The sequence below is a fragment of the Ovis aries genome, chromosome 20 (genome assembly GCF_016772045.2).
Source record: "Ovis aries strain OAR_USU_Benz2616 breed Rambouillet chromosome 20, ARS-UI_Ramb_v3.0, whole genome shotgun sequence".
Lineage (NCBI taxonomy): Eukaryota > Metazoa > Chordata > Mammalia > Artiodactyla > Bovidae > Ovis > Ovis aries.
Window position 1 is genome coordinate 10003858 of NC_056073.1, and position 23378 is coordinate 10027235.

General features: G+C 44.7%; 1 protein-coding gene and 1 pseudogene across 13 annotated transcripts in view; one reads left to right on the plus strand and one right to left on the minus strand.

The window, feature by feature from the left end:
• LOC101122987 (suppressor of cytokine signaling 5-like) lies at positions 1-4742 on the plus strand (annotated as a pseudogene).
• Positions 4743-8379: 3637 nt separating this feature from the next.
• SLC26A8 (solute carrier family 26 member 8) overlaps positions 8380-23378 on the minus strand; it is an 82014-nt gene continuing 67015 nt past the window's right edge. For 11 of the 13 annotated variants that reach the window (XM_042237069.2, XM_060403121.1, XM_060403123.1 and 8 more), the window contains 9 exons: positions 22428-22523; positions 21002-21108; positions 20851-20920; positions 20364-20456; positions 20127-20258; positions 14474-14839; positions 10730-10784; positions 10445-10629; positions 8380-9154 (listed from right to left, as the gene is read on the minus strand). In XM_042237069.2, the coding sequence (XP_042093003.1) occupies positions 8735-9154; positions 10445-10629; positions 10730-10784; positions 14474-14839; positions 20127-20258; positions 20364-20456; positions 20851-20920; positions 21002-21108; positions 22428-22523 (1524 nt within the window). In that variant the 3' untranslated portion in view covers positions 8380-8734. Of the gene's footprint in view, positions 9155-10444; positions 10630-10667; positions 10785-14473; positions 14840-20126; positions 20259-20363; positions 20457-20850; positions 20921-21001; positions 21109-22427; positions 22524-23378 lie in introns of all 13 variants that reach the window. The other 2 variants (XM_042237070.2, XM_060403125.1) reach the window with 1 other exon arrangement.

A 23378-nucleotide genomic window follows, 5' to 3' on the forward strand; every position in this document is an offset into this window, starting at 1 on the left:
ATGGGTAAAGTGGGGGAAAGATGGAATAACTTCCAGTCCAGGTGTCAGAATCTCTTCAGCCATGAAAGAGGAAGCTGTAGTGAAAATGTGGGCCTGAGCTCCAACAGATGCCTGCCTGTCAAAGAGAAAAATATCAGTATAGGAGACACTTCTCAGCCACAGAGCAGTCCTTGAAGAGGAAATGTTGCCTTACAATAGGGATTAAGCCCTTCAAAGAATTCTTCAAGGAGAAACCAAAATTGTGCCACTGAAACTCCTCAGGTTGTTGAAATAAGCATTGAAATGGATAATAATTCATGCATCACACCAGGAACAAGACTTGCAAGAGGAGATTTCTGCTACTGGCATGCTCCACAGGATATGTTCTGCAGAAAGCTTGGTGGAGGGAATTTCCTGGTGTCCAGTGGTTGGGACTCAGTGCTCTCGTGGCCAGGGCCTGGGGTCAGTCCTTGGTTGGTGAACTAAGATCCCACAATTCTCATGGCAAAAAGAAATGAAAAGGTTTGGTGGTACTCAAAGTGGACTTCAAAGGAGAGAGGGGCGAAATGGCATAAGCTCTGTACGTGATATGAACATCACTTCCAGCAGCACTATAGAAAGTCACTCTGAGACAGAAGTTGCAGGATACTGTGGGCTGGGGTTTTCCCATGAAAGCTTACTAACAGTCGAATCTCCTCTTTTCTAATAGAAGAAAAACACACTTTTCTAGAGTAATGCTTGAGAAATGTCCTTTTCCTGCTGGCTCAGGTTAAACCCCCAAATGGACTTTGAGTAAACAACACATTCCTGGAACTTCCCTGGTGGTCCAGTGACTAAGACTCTGGGCTCCCAATGCAGGGGGTCCAGGTTAGACCCCTGTTTGGGGAACTAGATCCCACATGCTGCAGCTAAGACCCAGTGCAGCCAAATAAATAATTTAAAAATAAAAAACCCAGCATATTCCTGTGAGCCCACATTCAGCATTTTTTGATACATTTGCTCCATCCTTGGCTTCTACAGAAGATAAAGAGGATAAGCTTAGAGAGAGAAGGCAGCTTAGTATTGAAAAAGAGGTTGATCCCCTTCTCAATGCACAAATACATGCATTTTAAGACCTTTCACAGGTTAATTTGTTATATAAATGGGACCCAAAGTCAGCTCCTGGAATGACTGAAGTAAATCAGAATGATTCTGCAATTTCACAAGCTAATTGTGACTCAGAAGAGGATACAACCACCCAGTGTTTACAGACACGTAGGCAGAGGCAACGTCAGGTATTAGTATCTGGAGACAGCCATGCCCATGTTTGCAGTCAAGGAGCTTGGGATATACAGAGTTGATTACACCAATAAACAGGCTGATTATTTACACTGCTCTCATGCTTGATTTGCTTCAGATTACAGGCAGTCCCTGTCACTAGTGAGTGATGGACCATTTCGAAGCAGAAGCTGTTCTTGAAGAGAAACCGAAGGCCTGTTTGTGCTCAGGGGCTCAATGAAGAGTTCTCTTCTCTGTGAGCCTCCATCGTGACAATACATCCCTGCCTGCTTGAACTGAACAGTGGAATCCCAACTTTAGTTTTAATGCTCACGACCCTTACATAATTCACTGTAACAGGACTTTTGATGAAGATCCCAGTTCTCGCATGGTTTTTGAACCGTTGCTTACTATATCAGCAAATAGGACATTTGCTTTAAGGCTGCAACGTATGTGCTGTGCATTCATCTGCAGGTGCCCCACAAATCATGGAACTGCTGGGCTCCCTTTACTTCCCTCAGTGTTACAGGGTTTTTATTTACTTACTTATTTATATTTATGTTTATTTGGCTGAGGCAGGTCTTAGTTGCAACATGTGGGACCTTCAGTCTTCGTTGTGGCATGCAGGATCTTTAGTTGTGGCATGTGGGATCTAGTTTCCTGACCAGGTGCTCTGTATTAGGAGTGCAGAGTCTTAGCCAGTGGACCACTAGGAAAGTCCCCTACAGGGTTTTTTTTTTTAAGTGTTATTATAAACAAAGAGTTCGCTGGCTAGAATGACAAACAGTCAAGGCCAAGTAAACTCTCTCATCCCCAAAGGGCATTACTTAGATCTACTTTTATGAGCATCGAACAGCACAGCTACATAAGCACACATAGCCGTGTTAGGCTTCTTTTGTACAGTAAGTGAGCTTAGTGTTAGCACCTCTTGGACGTGATTGGCTGTTACTTAGATAAACGTGGTGCTTATGGAGACGACAGAGGATAGAGCTCAGGTGTTCAGGAAGGCTTCGCTTAACAGTTTTTACTTTCATGCATTGGAGAAGGAAATGGCAACCCACTCCAGTGTTCTTGCCTGGAGAATCCCAGGGACGGGAAAGCCTGGTGGGCTGCCGTCTATGGGGTCACACAGAGTCGGACACGACTGAAGCGACTTAGCAGCAGCAGCAGCAGCAGCAGCAGCAGCAGCAGTTTTTAATAGGCTTCCCAGGTGGCACTAGTAGTAAAGAACCTGCCTGCCAATGCAGGGGACTCAAGAGACCTGGGATCAATCCCTGGGTCAGGAAGATCCTCTGGAGGAGGGCATGGCAACCTCCTCCAGTACTCTTGCCTGGGGAATCCCATGGACAGAGGAACCTGGCGGGCTATATAGTCCATAGGGTCACAAAGAGTTGAACACAACTGAAGCGATTTAGCATGCATGCATGCAAGTTTTTAATGGCTGCTCTGGGGCATTTGCTATGAGAATTCCATTCTTACTGAAGAACAAATTACTAACACTGGATGAATATTACAACAGTGTGACTAATGTTTGAAATTTTTCTAAGAATTTTTCTATAAACTTTCAAAAGTAGCAATGTTTGTAGTTACTATAAATCAAGCTTTGGAAGCCCCCCAAAATAAAGACTGCCTTCCTTTTAGAAAAAAAAAGGCTAATTTCTGGCACAAGGGCACAGTGCATTTAAGTGTTGCTGTAGTTTACTCAGTCTGCTAGTTGCTTTCATAAAAGTTACTGTTAAGTAAACCAGATTTCTGTCAACTCCGTAGTGTTTCCTTAAATTTATGACATTGAAGACAGGATACTGGAAACAAACTTGTGGGCCTGGAGCTGCCTAGAGGGCTGAGGCCAGGTGGGAGCATCCGGCGGAGTTCCAGGTTGTTTATCTTAGTTCTTGAGAACTAAGTCATTGAGAACTCAATGCATGCTGGGATGAGGGTATTTTAGATTTAATCAGAGCACCCATGAATTTGGTAAAGTTTTAGAGTTCTATAACTTTGGGAGGGAAGAATTCCTTTATTATATGACAACTCCATGTTTTCTAGCAAAGCAAAAGAAACTCTCTAGAATGTTCACAGGATTGAAAGTACAGGAGAATTTCTTCCTCTCTCAGTTCAGTTCAGTTCAGTGACTCAGTCATGTCCGACTCTTTACGACCCCACAGACTGCAGCACGCCAGGCCTTCCTGTCCATCACCAACTCCCAGAGTTTACTCAAACTCATGTCCATTGAGTCGGTGATGCCATCCAACCATCTCGTCCTCTGTTGTCCCCTTCTCCTCCCACCTTCAATCTTTCCCTGCATCAGGGTATTTTCCAATGAGTCAGCTCTTCGCATCAGGTGGCCAAAGTATTGGAGCTTCAGCTTCAGCATCAGTCCTTCCAATGAATATTCAGGACTGATTTCCTTTAGGATGGACTGGTTGGATCTCCTTGCAGTCCAAGGGACTCTCAAGAGTCTTTACCAACACCACAGTTCAAAAGCACAGTTCAAAAATTTTTCTCCTCTACTCCCTGCTTTTCTGTATTTTATAGATTTTCATTAAAGAGTATTACTCTTATAATGAAAAACTGTATTTTGAGGACTTCCCTGGAGGTCCAGTGGTTAGGATTCCACGTTTCCATCACTGGGGCCAGGGTTCATTCCCTGGGTGGGAATTAAGAGCCTGCATGTTGTCTGATGCAGCCAGAGAAAAACACAAAAAGCTGTATTTCGCAAAGAGTCGAACACAATTGAGTGACTTTCACTTTCACTTCAAAACTATATCACAAGCTCAAAAACGTCTCCATCGGCAGATTTTTAAGATAAGACAAAACTAATTCAAGCATGAGGCTCCTTTGATTTTGTTAAGTCCAATATTCAGAGCAGTATTCAGAGAGTTTTTAGAAAGACTTTGTCTCAATTTGGGGGAATAATTTAGCCCTATACAAATGACGCTCTAGTCTCACCTAACAATGCATACAAGTCATACCTGAAGTGATCAAACTGTTTCCCAGAACAAAACTCAGATTTTTCTTGGTGTCCACCCCAGCCGGACACTTGCTCCACAGCAGATGTAGCGCCCCTGCTCATCCTTGGCCCATCGAGAACCTCGGGTTTATCCCACTTAGTCTCAATTGAGCCCAGCTCAGGTGTCATTTCTTCACAGCAGTTTTCTCTGACTCATTTTCTTTCTAACCCTTCCTGTCATCTATATTTCCATACTTCTCATTATCATCATCGTTTCATTTAGGAGGCATGATCCTCCCTCCCTACACGGCCTATTTGTAAGCCTAGGAGCTTCTTGAGGGGAGACATCATATTTTATTCATTCTTTTATCCTCATGCTTCTCATAGTGTGGTGGTTTAAAAATGGCCATAAATTATTTCCCCTACAAGGAGTGGAGAATATGGGACTTCCCTGGCAGTCCAGTGGTTAAGACTTTGACTTCCAATGAAGGAGGTGTGGATTTGATCCCTGGTTGAGGAGCTAGGATCCCACATGCCTTTCAGCCAAAAAACCAAAACATAAAACAGAAGTGATATTGTAATAAAGACTTGTTAAAAAATTAGTAGTGTGTATTTGCCCTCACACTGAATCAAGGCTGGCCTTGTCACTTTACTTTGATTAGCAGAACGAGGCAGATGACACGCTGCCTTGAGCCACAGTGTGAAGTCCAGGTACCCTTCTGGAGAAATCTTGCAGAGAGAGAGATCACTGCCTGGCCAGTCTCCAGCTCTTACCGCCATCTCAGCAGAGACACGACGACTTGTGAGCAAGGCCATCTGCAATTTCTAGCCCCAGGCGGATCTCTAGATGACAACAGCCTCATGAATGGGCCCAGGTAAACCCAACCCAGCTTGCAGGACTGTGAGCAAATATATGACTATTGTTTGAGCCACTAAATTTCGGGTCCATTGTTATGCGTAATAGATTGTGGAAACATGGAGTATTTGGGATACAGTGAGTCTTCCAATAAGTATGTGTTTAATTAAATTTAATTGTAGGAGCCTGGCTGGGTAAAATTAGCCTAGATGACCCTCATGGTCCTTTTTAGCGCTCAGATTCTATCATCTCAAGATTATTATGCCACCATGGATTATGGATTTTGCCATTACTTCCTGTATTTCTAGTGATAAATGAGCATTGAATCTAGATGCATTAAGTCCTTGGGCATGTTAGTCCATTTGGGCTGCTATAACAAAATACAATAGAATGAGTGGCTTATAAATAACAGAAATTTATTTCCCTCAGTTTTGGAGGCTGGAAAGTCCAAGATCAAAGTGCTGGCAGGTTAGGTGTCTGGTGGGAACCCACTTCCTAGCTCATAGATGGCTGTTTCCTTGCTGTGTTCTCATATAGTGGGAGGAGGGATCTCTCTGAGGCCTCTTATATAAGGCCAGTAATCCCATAAATAATTATAAGGGTGACCTAATTACCTCCCAAAGGCCCCATCTCCTAACACCATTATCTTGGGGATTAGGATTTCAACATATGAATTTGGGACAACACATTTAGATCATAGCATTCCATCTCTGGCTCCCCAAACTTCATGACCTCACATAGCAGCAACTCAAAGGTCTAAGTGCAAAGTCTCATCTAAACATCATCTAAATAAGATATGGGTAAGATCAAGTTACAATCCATTGGGCTTTGTGATGTTTAATGGATTTAAAGACAGCTACCTAGGGCCACCTATTTTGACCAATTTTTTTTCCAAACCTACTTTCCTACAGTTCTATTGATTTCACCTAGTTTTTAATATGTGTTAATATAAATCATACCCCTATAATCCATTTACTGTAGAACATAGCCACTTTGAGGTCTTTTTTTTTTCAGTGAAAGTGAAAAAAGTCACTCAGTCGTGTCCAACTCTTTGCGACCCCATAGACTATGCAGTCTATGGAATTCTCCAGGCCATAATACTGGTGTGGGTAGTCTTTCCCTTCTCCAGGGGATCTTCCCAACCCAGGGATCAAACTGGGGTCTCCTGCATTGCAGGCAGATTCTTTATCAACTGAGCCATCAGGGATTTGTGCTAAAATAATTATACTGTCAGATCTGGCCTATACTAGCTTTTTTAGCTTTAGAATTTTTCTCCAACTTCCCATGAGAGATATAGAATCTGCAATGATGACCATGCAATGAAAAGTGAGCCAACCAATCCAAACCATGGCATTTTGTAAAGTCTGAAATGTCAGAATTTCAGGTCACCTGCATTTTGGAAGAAGACTCAGCCTTTGAATTGTTGCTCACTTTATTCTTTCTTTAATGCTGAACTATTTACAATCAGTTGACCATTTTTATTCTTATTTTGGGTGGGGATGGATGCTCTGGGTTTATAGATAATGTTCTTTGAAGATAGACTGTAGTCCAAGCATCAGGTTGGTCTTTCTGAGGTCATGCATTAAAGTCAATTTTTAGCTATGTTGCAGTTATAACAGAAAGGACCAAAGTCTAAACTCTACCAGTGTCAGAAGCCATTGGTTCTATGTTGAAAGACCTTCCTCTGATGGAAATGTGGGCATGAAAGGGAGCTGGAATGAGAGGGCAGCCATTCACAGAAACTGGGCTCTCCATGCACTTCCTAGTCTCCTGTTTTAAATGTGAAATGTTTTCTTGGTTTTGAAACGTTTCTGTGCCTGTTCCTGCCACAGTTCAATGTTCCTGACAGTTCATTCCTGGTCTGACCCAGTTTCTGGTTGAACCCTTGGGGCCATGGTAATCACCCTGAGGCTCCACCTGTGGGTGTCCCTGAGTGCCCAGCTTCTGTACTTGCCCAAGGTCACCACTCTTGGTCACCCATCTGCTTCTGCTTTCCTAGCAGTCATTGGGCCCTGCTTTAAGTCTCTTTCTTGTCCATCAGATGCAAGGTCACATGCCATCACCATAGGAAGAGCTTCTTTGACACCCAAGATAGGTGCAGGTCCTCCTGATGTTATGCCCTCTGGGTTTCTGGCATTTTACCTTCAAAGTACTTATCACAATTTATTTTTGTCATCTATCCTGCTTGTTTTGTGTCTTCAGCACTTTGGATGATGGGTGGCACATAGTAGGAGTTCAGTAAATGTGCTGAGTAAACAGGAACAAACAAAGCTTGTGACTTGGGCTCCCACCTCTTTTAAGGTTGTCTATGATTGTGTATGACCTTGGGCTAGTTACAAAACATGTCTCGCTTTATACATGTGTCAAGTAGGGAGGGATATTACTATTTTACTTACCCCACAGTTTGAGGTGCAGTAAATGTCTGCAGAATGAGTAAATGCACCTGCTAGCTCTGTGATAAGAGACACACTTTAACAAGTATTTCTTTCATCTAACAGGTGAGAGAAATTGATTTTCTAAGCAAGGGGAATCTTATTTACTGAGTGGGAAATAAAATTCAGTATTCCATATGCCTTTGCCTAGGAGATTCTATTTCTCTTCAGGTTGTACCTTAATACTAGAATTTTTTAATGGAGCAGGGGAAATTTTCTTTAATGAATTTGGACCAAACTAGTGACTTGATTGACTTTCCCCATTCCTAAGGAGTTTATGTCTGTCGCAGATTTTAACTAAATTTGGCCCACTGACAGTACAGATTCTAGGTTGCCTGTATCTTAAAAACCTGTAAGAAAGAAGTAATGGTGAAGGTCATCTGAAGACCACGGGGAGTTGTATAGAGCTAACATTCACATCAGGTGGTCCAGTTTATTGGCCTTCTGAAACTGTCAAGATCCTGACCTTGGAGTGACGGCAAAACTGCTTTCAGCTTAACAGTTCTTTGTACCACAGACCTTCACAGGCTGGCCTAACTTAACCTATTTTCCCCAGTACAGTGGAGATAGTAGAGTGTCAGTCTCTCAGTCGTGTCCGATTCTCTGTCTGTGGAATTCTCCAGCAAGAATCCTGGAGTGGATGGCCATTTCTTACTCCAAGGGGTCTTCCCAACCCAGGGATTAGAACCTGAGTCTCCTGCACTGCAGGTGGATTCTTTCCCATCTGAGCCACTAGGGAAGCCACAGTGGAGATCACTTACATATAAAGTACAGATGCTACGCAGTTTTCCTTTTTATTGCTCCTTTCTTCCCCACGTCTACCTACTTCTGGAATTTCTTCCACCTGACATTTTCTTCGGCATACAGAATTCAGAGAAGAGAGAAGATGCAGGAAGGGTCCAGATATAACTAGAGTTATGTATTTTATTTGCGCCTTATCTCTTTGGAGGAAGGGGAACAGAGATGAGGGGGTAAGTTAGAGGTGGTCTGAAAAAAATCTCAAGGGTGAGGGGTATGAAGAAGGAAGTCCTTCAGTGGCACATCTGGTGGTGAGATGAACTGAGCCTGGATAAGGAATTCAGAGATGATTCTTGGTTAGCATTGTGATCTGGGAGTGCAATCCCAGTGCTGAGCAAGGAAGGAGGCCAGCAGGTGGAGGAGTCGCCAAGCAAGTACTGCTAGTTTGTAACTAGCCTGCATCTCCGGACCAAGCGGTCCCCTTTGGGTGGGGAGGACTTGCCAAGGAAATGTGATGCCTTACTCCTAGATCTCCAAGGCATCCTCACTGGTGTCAGCCTTGGATGTATATGGTTTCACATTTTGATGCCTCCTGTCTACCGACTGTGTCCTAGCCTGAGTGTGAGTTGGGGATCTGGGAATTATAGCCCTAAACAGAGACCAGTACTTCTGCCTAGTCGGCTTGTGACTGGCCTCTGGGTCAGGCTCGAGCTCTGTCTCTTGATCCAGCTCAGATTCAGGCTCCAGCTCTGACTCAGGCTCCACCTCACGATCCAGGTCTAGGTCCAGATCCAGCCCATGGTCTTTAGACATCTGTATCGTGGAATACAGGTCCAAGTTTGATTCCTCCTCCATCTCTGGGTCTGGGAGTAAGGAGAAGGCTGGACTTTTACTTCTGGGGGCTTCTATAAAACTTCTGCTTGTTTTATGTCTTGATTCTTCTTTCTGAAATACACACAGTTAGATGGGTGCATTTAATTTTTGAACAGTCAAGGAATTTCAGAATATAGTAGGACTCAATGGTATCAGAAAGCATGGGTTCCAAAGTAGGAAATATTTCTGGCCTAAATTTGCTTTTCATCTTCTTGGCACCCTCTAGTTTCCCAGTTACTTACTATGCTTCAGGCTCCATTAATCCATAACTTCCAACTTCTCTAGTTTTTCTAAGCCAGCCTGGATTTCATGATCATCCATTTAAACAACAGTGGTCTTGCCAGCATTCCCGAATGTCTTGTCTTCTTGATTTTACTTCTCTTTCCAACCTCCTAATGTATAGTATGTCCCCTACATACACACCTTCACGTTGCGAGCTTGCAAAGACGTGAACGTGCATCTGGTTCCAGCAAGGAACCAGAACCTCTGCCGTCAGTGTCAGGCGTGAGTGGCACTGCAGCTTGCCCTCCATCTCCTATTGCTGGCGACCCTTCAGCTCTACCATCCCTGCCTCTTTTCTCCCACTCCGGTCAGTAACTCTCCTTACCTGTTCATTCAATGCCAGCCCCTGGATGCCAGCTGTTGCCCTGTACTACTGAACTTTTCAAGGTGCTGTATTGTAAGACTTAACATGTTTATTTTTTTGTGTTTGTTTTTATGCGTTATTTGTGTGAAAAGTATTATAAACCTATTACAGTACAATACTATACAGCCAATTGTGTTAGTTGGGTACCTAGGCTAGCTTTGTTGGACTTACGAACACACTCTTGAAGCAGAACTCATTTGTATGTAGGGGACTTAGTATAATCCCCGGCAGTGCGTGTAAGGCCCTTCATGACCTGGACCCTTGCTATCTTCTTTAGCTTTGCGTCTGTCCATAATCCTTTTGCTCCAGTCATAAATAGACGGCCAGATCTTTACATCTGCTAGTTTGTCAGTTTTATTATTCACCCTAAGGGTAGGGTAGGGGTATAGCTAAGGGAGATATTTAAAATAGGTATTAATCGGTATGGAGCTGGCAGTAACCGAGCTTGCTGTGAAAGGATTCTCGAGGCCCCTTCTGGGTGGGGTAACCCTTCTTCGGTTGGGAAAGGATCCTGAATGACAAGCAGATGTCATGGCAGTGTGGGAACCTGGGGACCAGGTTGACTGCTCTTTACCAACTGGTAAGGGAACCCTTCAGCATCTCACATTCTGGGACAGCCACACTCAAACCTTCCCTGTGCATTGCTCATCTCTCTCTAATTAGATGTTTCTCCTACCTCCCCCCACCGCCACCCCCGCTGCCTCACATCATCCAACCTTGTCTGTCTCTGAGAAGGTTTCCTGTATGACGGTCTCTGATTCGTCCACACTTAACTCGGAGGACTCTGGCAGCTTCCTTGACAAAGCGAACAGCACAGCATCGTGGAGGGTGAGGAACAGCTGGGCCTTAGTGATGCCAGCGTTAAAGAAATCATTCTTCTCAAGTGACCTGACCACAAAAGCTACAAACCAAACCAGGAACATACACAGGGTCAGATACCTGGGGAGGTGAGGATCCAGGATTCAAAACGCAGCCCTCTGCATGGGAGGAAGGATACTCACAGTGACACCCTGCAATGAGCACCAAGATGTTGGCGTTTTGGAAAGCACAGAACATCTGTGAGGAGAGAGTAAACCAGTGATAGAGGTCTTCACACTCAGGAGAGGACAGGGTCTTTGAATTCACTGAATTTTTGAATCTCTTTGGTCATTCACTTGTCTGGGGTATATGTACCTCATACCCATTCAGCTCTGTAAACATCTGATGAGCAAACTGCAATAGGCCAGGAAATGGCCAAAGTACCAGGAACACAGAAGAGAATCAGGTGGTCTCGTGTGGGGTGGGGAGTGAGAGGGAGGGTTGTCTGTGGTCTGAAGTGGGGAAACAGTTCACATAAAGAGACAGTGTTCAAGTGAACATGGTGCTAGGCTAGCTATGGGCACAGGCATGACAGGGACACACTGGACAGTCCTCACAAACAACCACAACTTGGTAGTATTGCTTAGTGTTTGCACGTGACTCCCTTCTCTCTGGAATTCACTGGACAGAGGGGGCAAGTCGTGGCCAAGAGATGGTCAAGCGACACAGTTGGGAACGGTATTCAGGGACCCTAAGGGTCATATTCAGAACTGCTCTGCAAACCTGTATTTGAATTTAGTAAAACATCAGATATTTAACTTCAGATTAAGAAACATCAAATACTGACCTCAAGTATACATTTCAGCCCATGCACACACACAAACACACACATACATACACACATACATATGCTCTGGGACTATAAATCGTAATGTTCAACTCAAAACAAGTCACCACGAACCTTAATACTCTTAAGACTTAACAGGTTCTAACCCTGGCGTCTAAGTTGAAGTGTCAAAAGAAACAAAATAGACAGACTCTACTTCTTTCACTACCAGGAAGAAATAAGAAAGTCATTCTTGATCAAATGGTACATTACAAAGTGATCTGGTAAACAGCCATCATAGACAGACTCTAAATGATAAGCAGCGGGAGACTCAAATCTCATGCATGTAGCTGAGGAATTCCCTGGTGATCCAGTGATTAAGAATCCGCCTTGCAATGCAGGGGACATGGGTTTGATCCTTGGTTCAGGAAGGTCCTACGCGCTGTGGGGCAACTAAGCCCATGTGCCGCAACTACTGAGCCCAAGCTCCAGAGCCTGTGAGCTGCAACTACTGAAGCCGTGAGCCTAGAGCCCGTCCATGCTCTGCAACAAGAAGAGCCGCTGCAGCGGCTTTTAAGTTCCAGCACTGAGAGTTCTTTGCACTTGTTGAGGCCCTTGCACCTCAATAAAGAGTAGCCCCTGCTCACCACACCTGAAGGAAGCCTAAGCTCAGCAGCGAAGACTCAGTGCGGCCAAAAGTAAACAAATAAATAAAAGGTTTTTTTAAAAAAAAGAAGCTTAAATGGAGTAATTATCTCTAATAAGCCCAACCACTGGGATTTTTCTTAGTGAGTGTAAGTTATCAATTATGAAGTGAACAAAGCAATGATTTCCTCCAACAAAGCAGTATAGGGCAAAACAAACAGCACAGTGTCAGGGAGGACAGAGAACTGCTGGGCCTTGGAGATGCTAGCATCAAAGATATCACTCCTCTCAAATGCCCTGACCGAGGAAGCTACAAACCAAACCGGAAACAAACACAGGGTCAGGCCCCTGGGGAGTAACCTGCAATTTTTTAAAGTGTGAGAGTGCACGCTGAGTCTCTGACAGCTGCAAAGTGAAGGTGCCAGACATGACCTGGGGCAGAGAGTCATCAGCACAGGCCAGGTGTGGAAGGGTCATGCCAAGGACCAGAACATATGGTGCCTCCACAAAAATGAAAGACCAGAGAGAGGGAGGAGAGGATGGCACAGCTACAGGACAGGGGGAAGAGTGATATAAAGTCAGAGGCTTTAGGTTCCAGTGCTGGACAGGTCCCTTCCTGGCTGTGAGCCCAGGACTCTTAGGGGGAAATATGGCTTGTCTCTCAGGGCTGTTGTGAGAACTAAATGAAACAGTGTATATACATGTACTCAACTCAGGCTGGCATGTAAGAGACATTCAATAATGTAAGGTCAATGAAATCTAAAGTTACAACTACAGTGTAAGACTGGGAGAAGAGAACATAGCCCAGTACTACAACCTAAAATGGGGAAGTCCCAAAGATAAGATATAATCAACTATATCTGAGTCTACAAACGGAGTTGGGGGGGGGTTGGCGGGGAGAGGGTCTCATGGATGGGAAAACCCTTAATGCAAACCTCTTCTCAGCCTCTCATTTCATAGATGAGGAAACCAAGACCCAGTGCAATTTAATAAGTTACCTTGGGTCCAGTGGACAGGGGGTGGCAGTCAAGCCAGGACAGAGCACACATCCACAGACCACTTTCTGCTGTGACAAGCTTCCTATTGCCTTAGACCAAAGAGGAGCTGGATTCACTTAAAACAGAATCATATTTGCTTGGGAATAAGAAATAGGATAAAATATTTATAAATATTTTGTTACATAGAATTTGAGCATAAAAGAAGGAAAGTCAGCTGAAGGAGCAGCTCTCAAAAAAAAAAAAAAAAGGTGGGTGCAGGCAGAGCCAGGAAGCGAGTGGATTCAGGATATGTGACACTGAGCCAGCAGGAGCAATAGCGAGAGAGGATGGAAAGAGAAAAGCTGCCTGAGGAAAAGATACTTAGGAGATTTTAAAATTGGAATATGATTGCTTTACAATGTTGCATTAGTTTCTGCTGTACAGTGAAGTGAATCAGCTATGTGTATAATACATCCCCTCTCTCTTGGACCTCCCTTCTCCTCTCCCTGCACCCCACCCCTCTAGGTCATCCCAGGGCACTGAGCTGAGCTCCCTGTGTTTTACTGGCAGCTTCCCACTAGCAGCTTCCCACAAGCACTATTCTGTGCTTGCTGTGTGCCGTGCTTAGTTGTTTAGTTGTGTCCGATTCTTGTGACCCCATGGACTGTAGCCCGCCAGGCTCCTCTATCCATGGGGATTCTCCAGGCAAGAATACTGGAGTGGGTTGCCATGCCCTTCTCCAGGGGATCTTCGCAACCCAGAGATCAAACCCAGGTATCCTGCACTGCAGGCGGATTGTTTACCATCTGAGCAACCAGGAAAGCCCATTTTGTGCTTATGAGACATTAAACAATAAAAACAGTATGGTTGGTTGTGCCCCTAAACTGTCCATATTTGTACAAGAAGGAGAGAAATGAAAACTGTCTGAGAAACCAGAAGGTGGGAGAGAAATCAGGACTCAGGGAACACTGCTTTTGAAGGAAAAATCTTTCCTGCCTTTTTCACCCAAAGAGGCAGGCGATGAAGAGGGAATCGGGGAAGATCCTCATGGGTCTGGACTTGGGTACTGGGCTGGGCAACCTCACGCTTGTGTCCCTTCATCACAACTTCTTCAAACCTCCTGAGGGCCTTATAGGGCAGCTGAATAGTAAGAACTCTGTGTGAACTCTTTTCTGTAGCATTTGAACCTATTCCTTGAAATTTTTTGTAGCTAACTCCCAGGATGTGCTGAGAGTTGCTGGGTGTGGCACAGATCGTTGTTTCAATGGTGTTAAGAGTTTTCCCATTTTTAGTCCTTGAGAAACAACATGCCATGCTTGGGGAAACCAACCCTTGTTTAGTAAATCAGAGTTGCTTCATTTTCTTTTTATTCTGGTTGACCTTAAACTGTCTTTGGTATGCAAGTTTCTAGTGGCCTAGGAATCACAGAGCAGCTGATCAGTGACTAACAGGATTCAGTCAGGGATCAGAGCTCTTGTGAACACCTTCTTAGTACTTACCTGCCTTAAGACGACCAAAGCCTGTGCGTCCACAAGATGTACCATGGAGAAGTCCAAGATGATGGTGTGGACGCTGGGTAGAACAGTTGAAGTTGAGTAAGGCAGGAGTTTTGTAGCCCTGACCTGAGTATCAGAAGCCTCAGGGAGTGTGATCGTCATGCTCCTGGAGGGGTCATCAGAAAGCCAGACTTTCTCCACCTCCTCATAGTTTGGGTTTCTCTGAGACGAGGAAGATGTTATGTACGGTACTTGGTCTTCAGATATACTTTGGCCTGTGTCCATGCTCTCGAAACGTGAGCAGCGGACCAGGTTAATGAAGGAGGACTCTCGGCCCCGTTGAACTTCATATCGTTCTGTGTAAATAACCTGGGACAACAGAGTTAGGGGAGGACTACGATAAGACTCCAATAAGGCTGGAAGTATTTGCAGCTATGCTGTTTCTATCTACTAATTCACTTCCCTTGCTCTTGGAAAACTTCACAGACCACGCACTATACCTTTCTCCTTAGATATTTCATTGTCACTTCTAGCTTGTGACTAAAACCATGTTGATCTTTTTCTTAGTTGGAGGATAATTGCTTTACAATATTATATTGGCTTCTGCCATACAACAACGTGAATCAGCCACAAGTAGTATACAGGTTGGAGAAGGCAATGGCACCCCACTCCAGTACTCTTGCCTGGAAAATCCCATGGACGGAGGAGCCTGGTGGGCTGCAGTCCATGGGGTTGCTAAGAGTCAGACACGACTGAGCGACTTCACTTTTCACTTTCATGCATTGGAGAAGGAAATGGCAACCCACTCCAGTGTTCTTGCCTGGAGAATCCCAGGGACGGGGGAGCCTGGTGGGAGGCCGTCTACGGGGTCGCGCAGAGTCGGACACAACTGAAGCAACTTAGCAGCAGCAGCAGCAGTATACACATCCCCTCCCTTTTGAATCTCCCTACCCCCAATCCCTCCCATCCCTCTAGGTTGTCACAGAGCACAGAGTTGAGCTCCATGTGCTATCCAGCAGCTTCCCATCAGCCATCTGTTTACGCATGGGCTTTCCTGATGGCTCAGTGGTAAAGAATCTGCCTGCCAAGCAGGAGATGCAAGTTCAATCCCTGGGTTGGGGAGATCCCTTGGAAAAGGGAATGGCTACCCACTCCAGTATTCTTGCCTGGGAAATCCCATGGACAGAGGAGGCTGATGGGCTACAATCTATGGGGTCACAAGATTCGGACACAACTTAGCTACTAAACGACAACAGTGTCTATAAAGCCACATTCATCTTCCCTGATCCTCACCACTCACAGCATCCCCCTCTCCCCACCAACTTCCCCCACGTGCCTCAGTGACATTATCATTGTCCTAGTGAGCCAGACTTTAAATCATCTTTGATTTATTCTTTTCCCTCATCCCTGGGTTCTAATTAGTCTCCAGCACCTACTATAACTTTGAAGTATTGGATTGTAACTGCTTATGGAAAAGTTGAACAAACTTTTTGGCCAAGACAGTATGTCTTCCATCAGTCCCTTTCCTCAACCCTCCTTTTTTGATCAGTGAAACTGTTGTCTGTCAAACTTCCTCAAGAAGACAAAAGTTCCTAAAGCATGGCTGTATTTACCTTCCACTCCTCTCACCCTCCTAATGGGCCTGGCGTGCTTGGCATTGCTTAAGGACAGATCCAAGCCTCAGGAATACAATGGTAAGAAAGAGGTGAATGTTGACTCTGCCGTCATGGCGGCCAGATTCTACCTGGGGAGAGGGCATATGTCCATTGAAAGGATGAGTAAAAACCTATAAAGGAAATCAACCCTGAATACTCATTGGAAGGACTGATGCTGAAGCAGAAGCTCCAATACTTTGGCCCACCTGATGCAAACAGCTGACTCATTGGGAAAAAAAACCCTGATGCTTGGAAAGATTGAAGGCAGAAGGAAAAGAGGGCAACAGAAGATGGGACGGTTGGATGGCATCACCAATGCAATGGACATGAACTTGGGCCGACTCCAGGAGATGGTAAGGAACATGGAAGCCTGGTGTGCTGCAGTCCGTGGGGTCTCGAAGAGTTGGACACAACTTGGCGACTGAGCAAAAACAGCAACCTATATGGACAAGAACTGGAAGGCGTGTGGGAAAATGAAGAATTTGTTTGCTACAGAAGTATACGTTGGGATGATGTTTCTTCAAGAAAAATCTAATAATGCTGCTTGTGAAATAAACTTTAAAAATAGGGAAAAATGTAAAGATAATCATACATGATAGTATATATTGTATTGCTAAAAATGGTGTGGACAAGTGATAATATTACAGTTCAAAGAAGAGAGATGTTCCCCAAGTCTTGACAGTCACTGAGGCCAGGCCTTGGGGGGACAGTTGACGGCGGGGTTCAGTGGTGGGGAGATTCAAGGTTCTCCAGGCAGAATAAACCCCTGAGGGACTTCCTGGGTGGTCCAGTGGCTAAGACTCCACTCTCCCAATGCAGGGACCCTGGGTTCTATCCTTGGTCAGGGAACTAGATCCCACATGCTACAACTGAGAGTTCGCATGCTGCAGTGAAGACCCAGGGCAGCCAAATAAATACAGAAAAATAAATACTAAAAAATAAACCTCCGAGAGCCTCCCCACTCCTCTCCATCTGCTCTACACTCCTTCAGGAGCTTTCACAATCCACTCCCTCTGGGTCTGCCTGAACTTACTGCCCAGGCCAAGCCTCTTACTCTGACGTGCTTGTGATCAGTAGTTCAGTCGTGTCTGACTCTTTGTGATCCTTTGGACTGTAGCCTGCCAGGTGGCTTTGTCCATGAGATTTTTCAGGCCAAAAAGAAAAACCCAAAAAACTGGAGTGTTTGGGCATCATCCCAACCCAGAGATCGAACCCATGTCTCCTGCATTTCAGGAGGACTCTTTACTGCTGAGCGTTTGGGGAAGCCCCTACCCTGACAACCCCGTGCTCACTTTTACCTCAGTGTCTCTGCCCAAGCCTATTCATGGACTGGGAGTCCTCTTTTCTCCTACCTGACGTAAATCCAATTTTCTCTCTCCTGCCCGGTTAAGTCCATCACTACCGTGATGTTTCCCTGCCTTTTTGAGTGCATGCCCATCTTTCTTCACCTGGAGTCTTAGAGTTGTGAGAATATAGACACACAATTTAGAACACAGCAATATGCTTCACTGAGCTTCACCACCCTATTTTCATCACCACTACTTTTCGTGCCATCAAGAAAGAAAACACTGCAAATTAAACTATAATATTGCCATTGATTATATCATACATCTAAATCTCAGAGATGGGAAATAATGTATATTTTTGGATGGAAAAAATACAATAATAACCCTTAAATGTCACATTAATAGAGTGTTGTCTCTCCAGTTTGTTTGTTTCTTCTTTTTTTGGCCATACGGCACAGCTTGTAGAATCTCAGATCCCTGATCAGGGATTGAACCTGGGCCCACAGCAGTGAAAGCGCAGAGTCCTAACCACTGGACTGCCAGGGAATTCCCTCAGTTGACCTAAAATTCCATGAATTGCTTCAAAATAATCCTGTGATTTTGATGGATTATAGGTGGGTAGGGGTATTGATGAAATGATTGAATATAATGTGATAAATCTTAAAGTGGTTGGTGGGCACATAGAGGCTCATTATACTTGTTTCTACTTTTGTATCGGTTCAGATTTTTCCACGAAAAACTTTTAAAACAAAGAACAACCCAAAGGAACCTTGAGGACATTATGCCAAAGGGAATAAGCCAGTTGCAAAAAGACAAATACGGTATGATTCCACTTATATGAGGTATCTGGAATAGTCAAATTCACAGAAGCAGCAAGTCTAATGGTGGTTGCCAGGGGCTGGAAAGGAGGGGAAATGCCAAGTTGCAGAATGGGTCAGAGTTCCAGTTTTTCGAGATGAAAAGGTTCTGGAGGTACATGGTGGTAATGATTGCACAACAATGTGAATGTATTTAACACCACTGAACTGTACACTGAAAAATGGTTCAGATGCTGGATTTTATGTTATCTGCTTTATACCGCAACTAAGAAGAAAGACCTAGAGGCAGAGGCCCCTAAACATTTGGTTTTCTTTTTCATAGTGTCATAGTTCTGGGGTACCTAGTATAAGCCCAACAAATACTAGATGATTGTACCCTACTCTAAAATATATTCTCCGATGCCCTATAAACACTCTCTACCATACTCAGTGCAATGTGGATGCAAAATAAAAATCAGAGACAGTGTTAATTCTACTAGTAGAGTTAGTCCGTTTGGCAGTGAAGTTGGTATTTTCCAGGAGCTCAGGAGAAGCATGCTCCATTCAGCTGTATGGGAATGCGAATGGGCTTCCCGGGGTGGCTCAGTATCCACCTGCCAAAGCAGGAGACGCAGGAGATGTGGGTTCAATTTCCGGAATGGGAAGATCCCCTGGAGAAGGAAATGGCAACCCACTCGAGTATTCTTGCCTAGAAAATCCAATGGACAGAGGAGCCTGATGGGCTACAGTCCATGCTGCGTCTCTCTCTCTCACACACACAAGCGCATGCTCTGTATTTGTCGGTGCCCATGTGAGGAGGGGGATGGGAAATGTGTGTGTGTGCATGTATGTGTGTGTGTGTGTAGATACAGCCACTCCAGGGTGTAGGCACACATGACGTCCTCAAAGATGGAAATGAACAGCCCTGCTCTGGGGAAAGGGAATATTTAGACCAAGTCCGAGTTGGAAATGGATGAGCACCTTAACTCAGTTGCTAGAATAATCTTCTGAAGCCTGTCTTCTTTGCCCTCCCCACCACATCATCATTTCCCTGGTCACAGGGTGCTATCAGGAGACCCTGACAGACCCTTGGGAACCCCAGCCAGCTTGACCCTGCCCTTAACCCTGCTGCAAATTAGGAAACAATCTTTCAGTCACTCGTTCTCAGAAATCTACAACCAGGGAGCTAAGATTAAAGTCAAGGAAAACAGGGACAACCAGGGAACTAGTGACGATCCCAACAAGCAGACTGTGCTCTGAGCTCAGATAAGCCACTGGTCATTGAGAAGGGAGTCAGAGCTTGAGACATCTCCTCCCGCCTCCTACTCTCAGGGCAAGATCCTGAAAGGCAACCTCTGTCTCCATTTCTGAGTAGAAACGGAGATTTCTGATTATTCATGGTTCATCTATGAGTTAAAATCCCTGGAGGGGTTTAGGTTTTCTTTTCATTCTGTTTTTAGAAAACTATTAGTGCGGGGCTTCCCTGGTGGTACAGTGGATAAGAATCCTCCTGCCTGGTTCAATCACTGGTCCGGGAAGATCCCACCTGCCGCAGGGCAGCTAAGGCCGTGCGCCACACCTGCTGAAGCCTGTGTTCCCTAAAGTCTGTGGTGGTGGTGGTTTAGCTGCTAAGCAGTGTCCGACTCTTGCAAGCCCATGGACTGTAGTCCACCAGGCTCCTCTGTCCATGGGATTCTCCAGGCAAGAACACTAGAGTCTGTGCTCCGCAACAAAAGAAATCACTGCAATGAGAGGCCTGTGCACTAGATAGCAGCCGCTTGCTGCAACTACAGAAAGTCTGCTCACAGCAACGAAGACCCAGTGCAATGATACAAATGAACAAATAAATAATTTAAGAAAAAACTCTACCAGTGCATTTCTTTATAAAATGTAGGAGAAAAGAAGAGGTGTTTCTAACCCTGGGCAATGGCTCTGGTTCATCACAGTTGCAGTAACACCGGCAAATCTTTCCTCGCTGTGCGCCCTCTTCATTTGGACTGAACAGGGTATAAATTTCCTCGTCTGTAAGAGGCATCTTTACCATTTCAATCTGAAAGACATATGCTGGGTCTAATTCAAGCGGTGAGTAGGGGAGGGGAGAACACTCTGGGACGGAGAGGGAAGCAGCTGGGGAGAAGCAGAGGACGGCCCTCACCTCCTCTAACACCTTGCGCTTGAGGTAGTGGACATTGACAAATGTGATGGCGTTGCAGCACTGGAAGATCTTCACCCCTGGGATGTTTGCAACCTGCAAGACAAATCTATGTACACTTGAGGGCAATTTTTCAGCTCTTTTATGGAGTAAGGGAAAAAAAAAATCCTTAGAACATCCTGGAGAATCTGTGTTCTTTATAAGCATCAAGAACTAACAAATTCCTCCCTCTGGTTTTCACCCCCTGCTTTCTTCTTTTCCCCTCTTATTTCTTCACACCTCTCTTTTTCTTGGCCCTCCTCCCTCTGAAGTACATTTAAAATTATCCTTAACTGGCTGCATCACTTTCCCCGCCTTTGTAAATGCGTATCTGCAGTGCAGCAGAGAGGAACAAAGGTGCTTAGGTTTTTTTTTTTGGTAGAAAAACTAAGCAGCAGGCCTGGTCCATCCCATCCTTTGGGCAAAGGATGGGACTCATTTGGATTCTTACCTCCCGATAGTCTTGGAAGCTTCTGTAAATATTGGTGTTAGGGATCTGACCCAGGAGGAGAATCTTAGTTCTGTAAGGAAATGCGTTGGCCTTTAGGTCACAGTTGCCTCACCTTGACGTGGCCCACCTCCTATTACCCCAGACAAAGTACCTGTGTGACTGAACAGTGATGATGAAGAAGGCAAAAGTTACTGCAACGACTAGTCCAATATCCAGTCCCAGTAAAATTGCAGACATGAATGTCACCATCCAAATGAGCTTATGGAAAAGAGGAAGGAGGAGAAAGGGAGACTGTGACAACAAGGAGACCTGAGAAAATCACAAGTCCTCTTCCTCAATTCACCTTTACCCTTTCTCTCCCAACACCCAGCATTTAGAGAACAAATTCCACAGCCACGTGGACTGATGCTGTCACAGAGGACTGGGCCCCAGGGCTGCCTAGCAATTCTTTTATGCGTTCTCGGCCACATCTCTCTTTAATTTTCTCTTGAAACATCAGTTTCTGCTTGTGAAAAATTGGGGTAATAATATCTGCTTTATAGAAGTTATTGAGATTAGACATACTGTTTGGAAAGCAACCCAGAACACTCACCAAATTACTGGTTGCTATTTTAAGACCCATGAAAGTCATTAGACATCTTTAACATTCTTTTCAAGCCTGTGTCCCACCACCTACTGCGTCTCTCAGCAGGTGATATGACTTTTATTTCCATAAAGAAGGTAGGCTGAGGGGGCGGGATGAATTGGAAGGTTGGGACTGACATTCGTACGCGACTGCGTATATGGGGAAAGAGGTTTTAAAAGGAGTGGATACCTGTTTATGTATAATTGACTCGCTTTGCTATACACCTGAAACTAGCGTGACATTGTGAATCAACTAGGCCCCAATAGACAATTTTTTAAAAAAGAAGATGGGTTGAAAATCCCCAACTGTTTACTCCACCTGCCATTTGTTTGTTAGTCTCTGCATTCAACCTTCCCTTGTTCTCTCCAGGGCTGTTGGAAGTGCTGTCTCCACTCCAAAGACCAGAAGCTCTAACTGTACACTGGACCCCACTCCCCTCTTAACGTCTCAGAGACCTGGATCCAAGAATGATCTCTTTCCTCTTCTGGGTTCCTCTCCTCTCATTGCATCATCATCCCGTATCTTTCACTTCTTGCTATTTCCCCTATATGTCCTCTAGTTTTCTTCTCTAGAGAAAAGGGGAGCATTCCCATCAGTTACTCTTCCTGGCAAGACGCCCTCTTCTCTTGTTGGGATTTGTTTCCCCTCTCCTGGAATGTAGTTCTATTAACCGGATTAAAAGCCATTCAAATATGCCATGTATGATGAACCCTTTTTATTAGATCTGTGTGTAACTGCAGCTGCTTAATTACTTCTGTTTTATCGAACTTCATATAGTTGGAATAGGGTCTCAGTATTTCTGTGCACCAAATGACCTTGACTCCCGTTTTTTGAGCAACAGCAGAGACGCATCAGATAGTGGGTTCACGTTGATCACTTCCGTTTGTTCTCTTCCTCTCTCTGCAGGCTTCCCCTCCGTCCTTCCCAGCCTCCCCAGAGCATCTACACTCACACAGTCATACTGGTTCTGCCTCCACAGACTGGGTAGGGTGTAAACAACTTCAAGGTAGGGTAGGACGTTACTCAGGATAATACCAGCCACTATAGCCTGTGGGGAAAAAATAAACCCTGCTTCATTTTCCCTTCAGGGGTAAAGCTTCCAAATTTCCACAAAGGAACCACAGAGACTTGGTCAGCCTTGCCACACAGAGGTATTCTGCACTAGTATTGCATACAAATACCAGGTCTGTGCTACAACTCATTGTCCAATCAAATAAGTATTCTCCACATTTGTCTCTGCTCACCTTTATAATTTGTCAAACACACAAGACACAGCAAGGCCATGTGACTCATTTGCCCAGTGACAGCTCTCAAAAGCCCCTTTTATTTTAGAGTTTTTTGAATGTGGACCATTTTTAAAAATCCTTATTGAATTTGTTACAATATTGTTTCTGTTTTATGTTTTGGTTTTTTATGGCTGCAAGACACGTGGAATCTTAGCTCCCAGACCAGGGATTGAACTCATACCCCCCTGGATTGGAAGGCGAAGTTTTAACCACTGGACCACAAGGGAAGTTCCCACATGCCCCTTTTAGAGTCAGATCGCTGGTTACTTACACAGACGGTGAGAGGAAGAGTAGCCCCAAGTTACGATCATCTAGTCCCTTCCATTTCCATGTTGTCACTTCTGGTGTAAGGATGAGGCAAGGCCCATAGGAAGGCTGGGCACCTTTGGCCATGTGTCCTATTCTGTGCTTATTTGACCTTGCTTTGTCTAGTTTGCTTGACATAACCTATGTGACTGATGTTGCTTAGAAACCATTCTCAGATGGGATGACAAAATTAAGAGAATTTCCACTCACAGAAATTCTGAAATAATTTCAATTTGGTGTTTTTTTTTTTTAATCCCAAGCCTAATCCTGATGTACTATGATTATTTCAAGAGTGAGATACCATCAAATTA